Source organism: Toxotes jaculatrix, chromosome 6 (assembly GCF_017976425.1).
Source record: "Toxotes jaculatrix isolate fToxJac2 chromosome 6, fToxJac2.pri, whole genome shotgun sequence".
In the NCBI taxonomy this organism is placed as follows: Eukaryota; Metazoa; Chordata; class Actinopteri; family Toxotidae; genus Toxotes; species Toxotes jaculatrix.
The window spans coordinates 22,021,421-22,036,023 of record NC_054399.1 but is presented as its reverse complement, the minus strand read 5'-3'; the positions used below and the strand labels follow the sequence as shown (position 1 = coordinate 22,036,023).

The 14,603-nt window shown below is 40.3% G+C and overlaps 2 protein-coding genes and 1 non-coding gene across 3 annotated transcripts; all 3 read right to left on the bottom strand.

The window, feature by feature from the left end:
- Positions 1-1,938: 1,938 nt before the first annotated feature.
- On the bottom strand, positions 1,939-2,010 carry trnah-gug. Its single transcript has one exon. It is a non-coding gene; the product is annotated as a tRNA-His (tRNA).
- Positions 2,011-2,733: 723 nt separating this feature from the next.
- On the bottom strand, positions 2,734-6,281 carry si:ch211-284e20.8 (uncharacterized protein LOC563738 homolog). The gene is made up of 8 exons (XM_041040635.1): positions 5,887-6,281; positions 5,574-5,687; positions 5,170-5,248; positions 4,558-4,724; positions 3,990-4,103; positions 3,504-3,635; positions 2,875-3,180; positions 2,734-2,833 (listed from the first exon to the last, which is right to left on the bottom strand). Exons 1-7 carry the CDS (start codon positions 6,082-6,084, stop codon positions 2,923-2,925), a joined length of 1,062 nt encoding a protein of 353 aa, XP_040896569.1. The 5' UTR covers positions 6,085-6,281; the 3' UTR covers positions 2,734-2,833; positions 2,875-2,922.
- Positions 6,282-7,674: 1,393 nt separating this feature from the next.
- Positions 7,675-12,836, bottom strand: fetub (fetuin B). The gene is made up of 7 exons (XM_041041259.1): positions 12,553-12,836; positions 11,173-11,286; positions 10,696-10,783; positions 10,357-10,523; positions 9,815-9,928; positions 9,287-9,373; positions 7,675-8,822 (listed from the first exon to the last, which is right to left on the bottom strand). The coding sequence occupies exons 1-7, from the start codon at positions 12,766-12,768 to the stop codon at positions 8,076-8,078; spliced, it is 1,533 nt and encodes a 510-aa protein (XP_040897193.1). The 5' UTR covers positions 12,769-12,836; the 3' UTR covers positions 7,675-8,075.
- Positions 12,837-14,603: the final 1,767 nt, after the last annotated feature.

Sequence of the window (14,603 nt, the reverse complement as noted above, 5' to 3'; positions counted from 1 at the left end):
GCGGATCACACTTGGGTAAATTAGTACGGATATGATCTGCCTCTGATACACAAACATTGATTTGTAGAGCACATACAAGGCTTACACAACCAAGCTTTAGTTAAGTAATGTGCTCGGACTGCAATTAAATGACTCTTTGTTGCTGCTGAGGCGATAAAATGAAGAGCTGAGAGTATAGTGAAAAGGGAACATGTTCAGCGTCTTAGTCATTTGAATACTTTAATTTGGTAATGTAATTAAAAGGGAGTGTTCAGATAACTTATATGTTTGGAAAAGAGAATCCTTTCATAGAGGCGTTTGGTTAAATTAAGTCCCAGTGACTCCAGAGGGCTCAGTAAGAGCTTGGCTTGTAGTGAAAACAAAAGCAATTGTGACACCATGTGGACACATTATGAAGTTCAGAATAATTTTCAATCAATGAAAGGGAAGCAAAGGAAATTCACATGGGACAGAAAACCTATTTAGAAAATATGCATCTGCACTATTAGATCTCTTGTATCTTGGTGTGATTAGGAAAATTGTTTGACAGAAGTGAGTAAGAGGTTGTACAGTTTCCTTGGGCAGTACTTAATGATAACATATGGTTTCAATAAATTCACTGTTCTATAATTTATCTTCTTTATCGCCTGGTTTATCTGATCTTATTTTTACAATGTGAACATTGCATATTATGCATTGATTTTATTGCACAGAAAACATAGATAACTAGAACTGATGAAATGTATTTCACACAGACTTGTCTCTTTAATTACTTGCCATCTCTCATCTCTCTTCATTTAAAACAAAACAAAATATTTATTTGCATATAAAAGAAAGCTGAAATTGCTAAATCTCTGTTGCATGGCATATAATTAATCACATTTCTTTTCCTTGTTTCACTCTGTGTGGTGTAACAAGAAAATGACTCAGTTTTGTTGCTCGGCAGCCAGAGGACTCTTTTATAAATGAGTAAATGAAATTGTATTCAGTCAACTTCCCCTGGAGACTGAGGTCCAATAGGGTTGTTATTCTCCTGAACAGTTTCACAGTCTCTCACAGTCTACCAAGTACATTGTGTGCTTCAGCCTGAACAGGCCAATGAAACTGTCGCCACAAATCACAGCAACTCTCTTCTGTTGTGGGCCTTTTGACTCAGTCCAGTGCCTAACACACTGCAGTAAACCCATCAAGGGCAAGAGGTGTAATGAATTTTCAATCTGGTATAATGGCCAAGGAGAAAAGTCTTTACAGGTGCCATCAGATGAGAAACGTCTGCACACACAAGTAGCGATTGATTGAGATAAGCACACAGTAACTTCAGCAGACTGGACTGGAACACTGGACACTTGTTGCTGTGTGTATTCATTCCTACAGGAGAATGACTAAGTGAACATTAAATGAACTTTAAGTAAGAGAGCTCGTTCAGTGGCTTCAGACACACTCCATGTTCACTGAAGCTTTAATGGGTTGATCTGAGATCAGAATGATTTCTGAATGGCAGTCCTGCATATAAACAAACTCTGAAACTCCAGGAGAATTGTTGAAAGTGTGATGTATAAAAGTTAAAGCTGGAGTTGTTGGCAGTCAAAAATGATTTTCCTTGATACACTTTTCTACAGTAAAGCTTTGATCCCTGATCAACTTTTATGATTATTATAGTCTTAACAACAAATAGATAAAATATGTTTGCAGCATAGCCTCTGTCATAAGCATTGACACACGTTCACTGATGTTGTGAAACGTACAATATTTCCCGAACAGAACAAAAGTATAAATGTGACCATAACGACACGTGCATCGGGATCATGTTGTCAGAGCAGAAGAGGCGCCTGTTTTCATAATTTTGTCAATTCGCGGTAACTTTGTCAGCTATTGTGCAACTTCACGTCGATTATGTTTGCAACAGTTTGTGTCTGACACGGTACTGCAGTTACACAGTGGTGATCCTCCAAAAAAAACTGCCGTGACCCGGATTCGAACCGGGGTTGCTGCGGCCACAACGCAGAGTACTAACCACTATACGATCACGGCGAGCTATCCGTGGGGACGATGCTCCGCATATTACAGCTGGTCCACATGCAGCGTGTGGTGGCAGACAGGGAAAACATTTTTGCTGTGTTTTTGTTTTTGGTTCGTTTTTAGTTACATCACCTTCATAAACTTACAAACAAAGTTATAGCCTATCAACAATTTTATAATTGATAATGTTAATTTAAGTTACAAGATGGAATGATAAGAAATTATAACTGATATTATTGTATAATTTTTAAAGCTAAATTTAGCACAGGAGTGTGTCAACCTGATCTGCATTAACAATTTCAGCTGGCACTAAAATAGATATCAGTCTGATAAAGGTGCCTGGCAAAATACCACATTCACTACCTGAACAAAGGTGTTTGCCAGTTTCATTTTACTGTAATAGTATTTAACAGTGATTAATATAACTAAGAGTATGACAAGCAAATTATTTAAAAAAACAATAAGAAAATTTTAGGGCCTTAATGGTGCTAACATTACTGAAACTGTGTCTTATTTCAGAGAAGTCCTGCAACAAATCTTTCATAATTCCATAAAACATGAGGACTTAAGCTTATATGTAAACGACTTTTCTTTTAGGAGACCAGTGGTGTAACTGTTGATATAAAGCGATTTTCAGAGTCTCACACTGTGCTCCCTGCCCCTGAGACTGAAAACAGTGCTGCTTCAGATGTATTTGCATGATTAAACTTCTAAACTGCCAAACAATTCCCATATTGAGAGAAAATAATACAACTTCAAGAAATGTAAATGCTTTAATCAAACAATCAATGTAATCTGATCATTTGCAAGGATTATTGGTGGTTTAACTTACTGACTGCCCATATTTTACTTCTAGGTTACAATTTTGTGTCTTTTCTAACTCATTAAAACATGCAGGAAAGATGTAGCTCTGTGTCCAGCCAATCAAAGCTTGAGTCTGGCGATTCCCAGATTGTGCCTGTGCGGGCTGGGGCAAGAGCTGGCTGCTGGGGCATATCTGGGAGAGGCAGGCTGATTCACAACAGTCCCAAGGGAGCCCTGTGGCTTGGAGGAAGTGAGGTCTGAGCTGGGTGAGGCTGAGTGCGTGTGCTCATGGGGGTGCAGGTGTGTGTGGTTGTGGTGCTGATGCCCAGTGTGTCCACTGTTTGCTTTTGCATGGGCCTGCTCCTCCACAGCCGCAGCCTAGAGAGAAAGAGGAAGAGCCAGGGTGGCTAATTATTTCAGCTTCTACTGCTGTCACTGAAACTGTAAAGCAACATGTTGATGAGAGTGGAGAGACTGAACCATACATTTACTATAAAACCAAAATAGCTGAAGAGACTAAAAAGCTCTGTAGAGCTGCAGAAATGGGTGGTATTTCTCAGCGTGTTCATTACTACAAATGAGTCTTTTCTCTAAATTTCTGAAACCAGAGATGCAATTAATGGATTCATAGGTGGATTAGAAGATTTTGTTTGCCCTTTCAGCCCTATCCAGTGGGGCATCACTGCCATTGAAGCAGGTACCTGAGGTTCGTAGATCTCACACTTCACCTCCACAGGTTTCTTATTCTGAAAGGAGCTGTCTTTTCCAACAGGGGGTCTGATTTCAAACTGGTCGTCCTGGGCCACGTGTGAGCCCAAACAGAAGCCTCTATGCTGAGAGAAAAGAAATCAAGAATTGTTGAGCATGGATTTACAAATTGGTGGCTTGTTGTTTGGAGCCAGAAGAAGCAACAGCCATCAATGCTAAGACAAGTTCTTGTGTAAATTTACACAAAAGTGGAAATTCAAGCTGAGTATAACATACACTTCACTCCATTTCTCTTCCAGCAACAACTTATGAAATAAGCATCTAACAGCCAAATTGCATATGAGGGGAATTCCACACCCAGCAATCAGCCATTTTAGTTACTGCCACTTGTTACTGCCAGCTTGAAGAACATGAGTGGTGTAAGTACAGTAAATGATGTATTAAAAGGCTCTTAACATATCTGTGTACATGTAACTCACGGCAAACTGACAGTCCATAGGTGGGCAGCTGCTCAGTTCACTGACATCTGTTTTCTTTGAGCACACTGTCTCCACAATGGTGAACTCCACAAAGTAGGACGGACCAGACACCCACTGACAAAATACACAAAGTAATATTATATACACACATGCACACACAATTGAGAGCATCATGTGAAGTACTTAACAAATGAAGAATTATACAAATGATTGGGTTTGAAAGCCAAGTTTCAGATGGAATTCAGTCAATATTTCTTTTATTTATACTTTCATGTCCAGATAATTATGACCAATTATAATAGATCAAATTATGTATTATATTTAAAATTTCCTACACATTTAACATCACAGTGCCACATTTAAGTAGCCAATACTTTGAAGAGCACAGACTAGCGAAGGCGTAGGACTCAAGGCTAATAGGATGTACCTGATCTCAAGAATCAAACTCTTTGCCTTCTTTCTTCTGCTCAGGTAGTAATCAGGTGATTATTCACTCTCTTTGTCTCATTGGTTAGTTGATAACTTAATTATTTTGTTTATTTTTATTATTATTATTATTTTTCTTAACCTGTGAACTGGCTTTTGTGATGTTCTCCAGAGTAAAGTAGTTGGCCAGCTGACTCTCTTCATTGAACCTTTGCAAGGAGAGATTGGCTGTCTCCTTGACGACGGGCTCGTTCAAATTATCAGCTGTGGGACAGTCCGGACACACATCCACCACTGCAGTAGCAGGAACTAAACACATGGATCAACAGGGTCAATGCCAATGGGATGCAGCTGAGGCAAAGTCGATGTTGACGATTTAAACCAGGCACAGTGACAAGTGATCCTTCCTTAACCTCCATCCTTCAGTATGAATCCTTACAGCTATCCTCAGCATCCCTCTCTCATCCTGACAGCTTGTTTTATCCAGATATGAATTTGACAAATGCGTAAAACATAAAACTGCTACCTGCACAATCACTCATGTATGACATTTTACTTCCCTTATGAAGATATTTTTGAGACAGAGCACATAAAGAAATTTAATTTCACACCTCATTAGCACATACAAAATCAAAATGCCAAGAAAACAAACTTACAACACTTTCTGTCACCGAAATGTTGTGTGTTTCTGTGTCATCAAATGTAAAAGAAAAAAAATCTCAGATGAGGAGTCTAAACAACTCCATTGATCTACCTTCACGAAGTACACAGGAGTAGCTTTGAAGTTTCACTTGAGTGTCAACAAAGACAGACACCTCACACTCTCCATACACCTGATGGACACAAATATACAGGTACATGTGTAGACATATGCACATACCACCAAAGTGGCAACCAGATCAACAAACAAACTAATCTCATGGGTTCCCTGGGTTGGAAAGTGATTTCACCATGAGTGGAGTTTTGAAAATAACTAAGTAACATACAAATGTAAATGTTAAACAAAGCATGCTTTTCACATCAGACTCAAATAATATTCAAAAAGCAAATTGAGATATAGTTTGGCCTTGAGTTGAGCTTAAGTCTATTGTGGCCCACAAATAAACACTCACTGCATTGATCATGAAGAGTGAAGACACACCACCATGTGGTACTTACTGGAACATCAGCAATATCTCTGACTTCACATTGTTTCCATGGTTTCCTGCTGGTGATGTGGCATTTGGTCTCCATGACATCAATGGTCAGTTTGTACAGCGATCCATCTTTCTCCTGGACACACACACACAAACACACACATGCACATATTTTAATGTCTCTTTTCACATTTAAATGACTATTTTTTTTCTAGTTCCCACAACAGGCTGCTGGTGCATCCAGTGTTTTCACCCTCTTTTTGCAAACAGGGTTGCATTTTTCAAGATGTTTAAGTTTTTGTGTGTGCTGTGTGTATATGAATGTCTACCCTCACCTTTTCAGGAGTGTGAGAGAGGTCATACAGTCTGTTGAGGCACAGGATGTATCCATTTGTGCGGTCCTGGTTGATCTGCTCCAGGGCCTCCTCTGCCACCCTCACTGCCTCAGAACTATTGCAGCCTGGAGGGTCTGGCCTGGCTCTTCCCACTTGCTGCAGCAAAGCCAAACATAGTACCAGCAGGTACACACTCATCCTTTAACACCCACACACACTCTGGGCCCAATAAAAACCCCAATTTCACCCAGCTGAGTTGTCAAAGCCTGTCCTGGTAGATAATTTAACATCTAGGCTAACACATTCCCTAGCCTGTAAATCTTCCTTCGCAAGACCTGTAATCCTAGTTTTTAAAGACAGGGTTTGGACAGACACATGTGAGGCTGATGGTGGACTTTCCCCTCTCTCCAAAAGGATGAGCAAACAGCTGCTATCTGCTGCTCTGTAGGCCAATGGCTGGCTGAGACTGAGTGAGGGGTCATAGTGCACTGAGGAACTATAGAAAAGCACTATATAAGTGCAGTCCATTTACCAAAATATAGAATTTGGTGGAATTGTTTTCAAATTTCAAGGGATGTTCATTGCTTCTTTTTAGCTACAACTCTTTGTCGTCAGAGTATTTCATTAAAAGATTTAAAAAAAAGAGAATCAAATGGTGTTTTATACTTTGGTCCAATTACTGCACATTGGCCTCTCCATCTTCTTCATGTACAAATGTAAAGTAATGGACACTTGAAAACCTCTTTTGATCTCACCTGATCATAAAAACAAAGAAAATGCATGCCCACCTATTAGTACATAGGTCACATTGTTAAATTAATATATATTATTATATATAATAAATTACAATGTACATGTACATGACTTGTGTTTAAAGGCTACAGAACAAAGATAAGAGCTGTTTGCTGAGTGTTTAAAGCTAAAGTTGCAAATAAATGTCCACATAGATAATGTGCACAGAGTGGGCGAGTTTAAACTGCTCCAGAAATTCTGCTGATGTGTTTACAGTGTGAGAGTTACAAAAGTTAACGATTATTTCTTCCTCCAAGGTTCTATTTATCTACTAGCAGGCTGTCATAAACTACTTTGAGTAGGTTGGAGCCTGTTGGCACCCAGTCTGCACAGCGTGACAGTGACTCCTGGTTTGTCTAAATCTTCCACACCTGGAATAAACAACCATAATCTTTCAAAATCCTATACTCATGTTAGCAAATTTAGTTGAAATATCTGGTGAACCGATAAGCTAACTGTTAGCTCAGCTACAATAGCTCCTGAAGCTTCTCTCTAGTTTCCCTCTGTTCTTCTGTTTACCTTCCTCTGCCTTTCTGTTCACCTTTGCATGTACTTTTGTTCAATAGAAAAGTTATTGCAGAGGGAAAATCTGTCCTAACTTTGTTAGTTAGGAAAGTTGTTCCTAGTTTAGCTTGGTCGCTTTAAGATCAGTTTATTCGAAAGACATATCTGTACAGTGGACCCCTGTCTCATCACTGCCTCCAAATCATTGCTCTTTTGTGGAATTGTTCTTTTCTCTGGTGTAAATCCTGGTGTTGCCCTAATATTATCCAGGACTATGACATTCTCAAAAAATCAGCATGATTGTTTTTTACTATGTGAATTCGGATGCAGATCAGGATCAAGATGCAGATGAATAAGTTTTATATTATTACTTTGATTACATGTACAGGGATATGATCAGGAGAAAGCCTGTAAAACAGATATGTTGCTGCTCTATATTTTGGTGTAGGCCTACTTCAGTTAGTGTCCACGCAATACAAAAAAACACTGAAGGAGTATTTATGGTGTTGTTTATTATTTTGTGCAGCAGATAAATCACAAACAGAAAATATTCATTGTACAGTGACAGTGACAATGTGAAGATCTGCGCTGTTGAAGACGGTTCCTCCATGTGAATATGGGCATGTAGGGTAAAACAGGTGGATATTATTAATGTAGTACTATTAGTGTAGTGTTTTTTTTTTTCTATTTAATGCGCTCAGACTTTATTAGGTGATTGAAGTTACATTCTTATAATGAACCCGGGGAAGAAGTCAAGCTGTGTTTTGCCTATCAATGTGTTAAATGAAAATGTATCATGTTAAGTAGCGTGTTCCCGTTGTTAGTACACTATGGTCTTTGTGTGAGTTTTTTAAAAAATCTATCCAGTTTCTAACAGAGTTCCATGGGCCACCTTATGCAGCTGGCTTGAACAGGGGGTCCTCCGTGAAGAGTTTCGCCACAAGACCTTCTTCTACCACAGGCAGTTTGCATTCGTCTGAGACTGAGGTAGGGAAGGCCTGGATGCTGGGTTCGGTCTCTCCGGGGATCTGGGGGTCGGGCTTGAGGGGCAGAACGACTCCAACCTCAGGGCCACCGGCGGGGACATCAGGGAAGGAAGGCAGGGTCATGGGCCTGTCCATGGCGGGCAGCATCCTCACCATGCCCTCTGGGTGGTCATGGGTTGTGGTCTCATGGTCATGGTCGTGGTGATGGTGGTGGTGCTCATGCTCGTGCAGGTGAGCATGCTTGTGGTCGTGGTCCAGAGCGAGCTCATGGTCGTGCTCGTGGGTGTGCACGCCATCGGCATGCTTGTAGTCATGGTGGTGGTTGGGTGAGTCGCCGCTGTGGTTGTGTGCTTTGGCATGATGAGCGTGCACGTGATCATGGCCGTGCCCGTGGTCGTGAGAGTGATCGTGAGCATGCCTGTGGGCGCTACCCACATCATGGTCGTGAGTGTGGTGGTGGTCGCTGTTGTCATCGTGCTTGTGGGTTTTGTCATGATGAGCGTGGCCTTTGGTGTGGTCATGCGCATGGTCGTGTGTGTGTGTCTGGTCGGCAGCATGTGCGTGGTCATGGTCGTGGGTGTGTGTGTGTGTGTCGTTGTGACTGTGGTCAGTCTCTCCGCCCAGCAGGTGCAGTTTCTTCTCCCTCTCAGCAGCCTGGTGAACACACGCAGGTAAAATGAGTGATGCCTGCTAGATAATTTGGGGTAATTGGTGGGATTTAGGATGTGTGTGACCTTCTCCACATCCATGAACCATAGAGACAACATTAACCACATAAAAAGAATCCAGAGCTGTCTAAGTCATTTGGAAAGTCTAAGTCAAGTCTCAAGTCTTTTAGAAGAAACTGAGAAGTGAGAATTCACCATCCAGATTTAATCCTGCCAGTCCAGAGATTGAACCCACAACCTTCTCTAACCTATGGTATCTTCTTTTTAGTTACTGAAGTCCAAGTCTCAAGTCTTGATAGAATGACATTTCATTATTCCTACAACTGAATTCTCATACACTTAAAACAAAGCATAATTCATGTTTGCTCTTTTCTTTACCATTTCAGAATGGCTTACAAAAAATATAAGATAAGTAAATGAGTGTGACGGTGTCGGCTGAGTGAGTCTTACCTCAGGCTCAAAGATCTCACACTCTACACTGGTCTCGGCATCACCAGTGGGGGTGTAGAAAAGGGATGCCTTACAGAGGCCCTTGTGCTGAGGACAGAGCAAGAAAAATAAATAAGAGAGTAGAGAGAGCGGAGGACTGGTTATGCCTGTGGATTAACTAGAATGTAATAGTTAAACCTACTAAATTTATTACCCTTTAAGTAACCTTCTGCTATGACAAACTTATTCATTGATATAAATCCAAAGTATACTGGTACAGAACTGTGAGCAGAAAAAGGGAGGTCATTCTTTGGGTTAAAATCTCAAAGAATCCTCTGATTTATTACACTTAAAACTGGTAAGCCATAATAAATTCATCTTTAATTTTATTATTTTTATTATTTTAGCATATGAAAATAGAGACATGGAGACTGAATGTTTAACTGATTGACCAAAGCTCTTACTAAATCCTGAAAGTTAAAATAATCCATTGGATCAAGATGAGAAAGTGAAAAAAATACTGTGAAATAACAGTGTGTCATGACTCACAGCGAACTCGCACTCCATGATGGGGCACTTATCAGCCGTCACTGCCTCTGTGCTCTTTGCGCAGGTGGTCTCCTGGATTGTGTACTCTACATTGTAATACATCGACATGGCCATCTGGACACAACACACAAAGACAGCAAGAGAACTTTTAAGAAAGGAAGAGGCATAACAAGAACTATGTAATATGCTTGGTCAGGAGTTGGCCAAGTATTAAGTAAGTGAGTTAGAGAGCTAGAGACCAAGGGAAGAGCAGAGTGGAAGGACAAACACCTACATCCACATACGGGCTAAAAATCACTGTTAATTATATATTAAACATTTGGATAAACCACATAGAGGTAGTTTGAGAATTTCTGTGGACATTCGATGCTAATTTTACATTATCAGTGCAGTGCAGATCTCTGTTGCATTTCCTTTGCTCAACCAGCACCTGCAGCGTGTTCTCCACTGTTTGTGGGACAGAGGCAACTCTAATTATGTTAGATGTGAGGACACAGTTTGTAATGTGATATCTTGGCGTTTTGGACGTGTGGAAAACTCACCCCAGCGGCAGCGCGGGTGATATTGAGCAGAGTGAAATGATTGGCCAGCCCGCTATCCTTGTTAAACTTCTCCAGTGAGAGAGACACAGTCTTTTGAACCTCAGCGTTGTCCATGTTGATAAAAGTTGAACAGTCAGGACAAATCTCAGCGATCTTAGCTGCAGGAGCTAAGCAGGGAGAAAAGAGGTTTTGAATTTGTATATATCACAAGACTGCTCTGCACTGCACAAATGATTTTGTGCAGTGCATTGTGTCAAGTCTCATTTAACCAAGTATTGCATCTTAGAAACTGTATTTTTATTACGAACAAGAGAAATCAGAGGCACTTTTTTTTTTTACCTGGTCTGATAACACAGTTGTATTTGTAGAGACGCACCACTCTGTGCACCTTACTGATGTAGATGGCAGCTTTGCACTGTCCATATACCTGCAAAGACAAAAACAGTAATTGTATTCACAATATATTAGTGTGCTTGACACGAACAAAAAGGATTTGACGTAAATATTTAATTACTTAAATTTTTAAGTTATTACAATTTAGTTAGTTCTTGTCCTAACTTAAGAACTACTCCTTGAGGAAGAGCAAGAAAGTATAATGCTCATTATATTCATATAAAAAGACATGTTGACTGGAAGTTAGACATGGCAATCGACTAGAACTGAAAAGACAATGAAATAAAACGAGCATGAAAGAAAATGCATGACTTAAAACCTTGCATTTTTTTGTTTGTTAAAGACAAATGAATGTGGACTTTGTGTACATGTGTTTATGAGTATGTGTGCATGCAGAAGATTAGATGTTAGATGTTTTCTAACCGGTGTGTCGTGGAAGGGACGAGCTTCACAGGTCTTCCAGTCCTTCTTGCTAAGGACACTGCAGTTGGTCTCCACAACATCCAGAGTCAGGTAGAAAACTACGCCAGTCTCTCCCTGTGACACACACACACACACACAAACAGAATGTACATCCGGTGAATTCATGGAGCGCTAATAACAGTCAATAACATCTTAAAGGAAATGATCTTCTGTTGGATAGGAAAACGTGTTGCTGATGACTGATGACTGTGAGGTACTAATGTTTCCATGACAACTGGTACCCTTCCAATAATCTTTGGTATCTCCTGATCTTTCACACAGTCAAAATGAATCTGCCCTCTAGCGCTGATACAGCTGACACATTATTAATAACATCGCTGTCTGATTAGTAATTACACTTATAATGAACTTAAAATGAATTTCAAAGCTAATACATAAGTCACATCCACTCTTATCATCTGAGTCTTTTATTGTGGACTGAAGGTAATCAGGTTCAGGGGCGACATGCTAGATGAGCTCTGGCAGACTGAATTCTGAGTTATAATTCTCTCTTAAACATCATCTTTACTCACTTCCCTTTAACCACCTCTTATGAATTGTCCTTGTCTTAGTTTCTTAAGTACTGATAATTAGTTTCTTCCTTTATTTTTGTGTTTTTTTTTTGTGTGTACACAGCCCTTCCTAAAGCTGAAAAGCTCACTTTTACAAACAGCAGGACAGAAAAAAACTAATTCACAGTTTTTGGTTTGAGCCCTACCTGCACACACTTAGCTCACTTTGCTTTTAAATAACTTGGATCTTATTTCGATGAATGTGACCTTCATCTTTATTTGTCATAATCAGTTTAATTGTAGACTTGTTTATTTGTAAGTAAAAATGAGACAGAACATTATTCTGACTCTCTTACCCAACTGTCTGTTTGCAGAGCTCCTGGTTCAACTTTAACAGTTTTTTTCACATTCTTTACCTTGTAGTAGACCAATGTAATGGACAATTCTTCTTCATGCATAATTACTAAATAGTTGGCTTATACTGAGAAATTATTTAGTGGAATCCATCGTTTCTGATGCTGTCACTATGTCTCACGCTCTTAGCAGAGAAACATTAAGTGGTTTGACAAATGTGGACACTGGAAAAATAAGCAGCCTGATAATCAGACTGAATTGCCCTTTCTTTTAACTTTAGTCATTCATTCTTTCTTCTGTTTGAATAACTGAACAAAGTGGAGATGTGGGCATTGATTCACAGGTCTGGATCTAGGCTAGAAAATGAAGAAAATAAGCCTAAGTCTGCTCTATAGGGAAACAATACTGCACTGACAAATATTACATGAGCTGGTTTGAGGTGGGTGTCATGCTGGTGCTGACTGGAGTGACTCACATGTCGGGTCATGTGCACGTTGGACAGGCCATGCAGTTTGAAGATGTAGCCCTCCTGCCGGTCCTGGTTGATCTTGGTGAGAGCCAGTCCTGCAGCACCCAGTGCTGATGCGTCTTTACATGACCCCTGCTCCAGGCCACCCTGCTCCACTGGTGCTGCGTGGATGCGCACACACCCCAACGCCAACAGCACCGACAACAGCATGCAGTGCTTCATGGTAAAGGCCTGAGAAGACTCTGTCGCTCTCTCTCAAACACACACGGACACAAACACACACAAGCTGGGAGGAAAAGAGATGCCCAGGGAGGGATAGGGTGCCTTTTATATTCTGCTACTGTAAAGCACACCCACTCTCTCTCACTTACTCACACATACTCACAAAATCACTGCCCCCCTCATGTCACCTTAGGTAAATATAACCATTGACCCCACGCACTCCCCAAACACATGGTCCTATCTAGGAATGCTGCCTCTGTTGATCTCTCTGCCAGCCAATCAGCTACTGTACAGTGTTGCCAAATGGAGCTTATCATTTGGGAGATGTTCAGCCCTGCAGTCATACTTTCTTCTCTGAGATCAATGAGGTGATCAAGCTTGATTCACGCTTTAAACTGACTAGCTTCATCCAGGAGTAGACTTAATTCTTGTTCAGGAAACCAGCTTTGCCAAAATGCACTGTTAGAGTAGTCACGATCTAAAAGTCCAAAGAATTGTGTAAAATAATTAAACTGAGTATTTGGAAGTCCATTCAAACACACTGCTCACTCTAAAATCAGCTACCAGCTGACCAAAGCCACATCAGGCCACCATTGTCATCATTAAATGAACTGATGCCTCCAGGGTAAATAGGCCATGATTATATCACAGTAAAGCAGACAGGAATGTAGCGGTAGTGACGTCAGACTTTCCACTGACTGGTGCACTGATGTGAGTTTAAAGATTTAAATTTGAAGATAAAAAGTCTCCACCGCCGTTGGGAATTGCTGGCAATTTTGAGGAGGTGTGTGTCAGCCATGGCATAGGTGCGGTGCCTACATGCATGGACTCTAGTTACACAGGAAAGCCACCCAAGACATCACATGCAGAGTAGGATGAGAGTAAGTTGGCTCACCAGTGTTTTCAAATACTTTATGAAGGTAGCATGCATACCATGCATACATTTTTTACATATTACTCTGGTAGAGCACCAAGCTGACCATCAATTTTGAACAACTTTCACAACCTTCTTTGTCATGCAGGTACCTGTACTAGTGCAGTGTATTGACCAGAATCTTACCTCTATCTTAACCAGCTCCTTTTAGTTCAGTCACTCTTTAGCAGCCATGTGCAGATATTGTAAGAATAATTTTACATTTGTTTCACTGAAAGTTAACCAGGGTTTGAAGAATATCCACAATCTGTTTATCAAGTTATTTTTTTAAAAGCTTTGTTCTTGTTCCATAAAATTCTTCCGAGTGTCGATTGGAGGCTGTGGGTATAAAATAGGGTAAATTTAAGCAGAGAGCATGAACTGATGCACTGAACTTTTACCCAAATTCACTCAAAGTTTTTGGTCCTCACTGATTAACATCTGTACTGAAGGGAAAGAGATGCTAATTTTTTCGCAATAGGTGATGGAGGTCCAATAGTAAAACATGTTGACCTTTGTCATAACAAAATAAACAGTCCATGCAATCACCAGGCTCAAGGTCGATATTTCTTGTGCAGCTGCTGTGTTGCAACTATCGGGTACGCTTACATAAGAACTGTTGGGACATGACTGCTTATTCATACCAAGTGCTTCACACTGATGGCAAGGCACAGATTCTCAGATTCAGATTTTGTTTCAGAATAAAACCAAAATGGTACAGTTCTAATTCAAGATGCAAACAGAGATACAATTCCAGATATTTGAGTTTATGCAAGGAAATGCTGTGTTTGGCTCACAACATTTCCTTGCATGTGTATGTTTTTCATGTACTTGAGGTTTTTGTCACAGGGCAAATGAGTAAAATTGGGTACAGTAATGACTTCTAGGGCATTAACACAGATCTTTACTGAAAGTCTGCAAA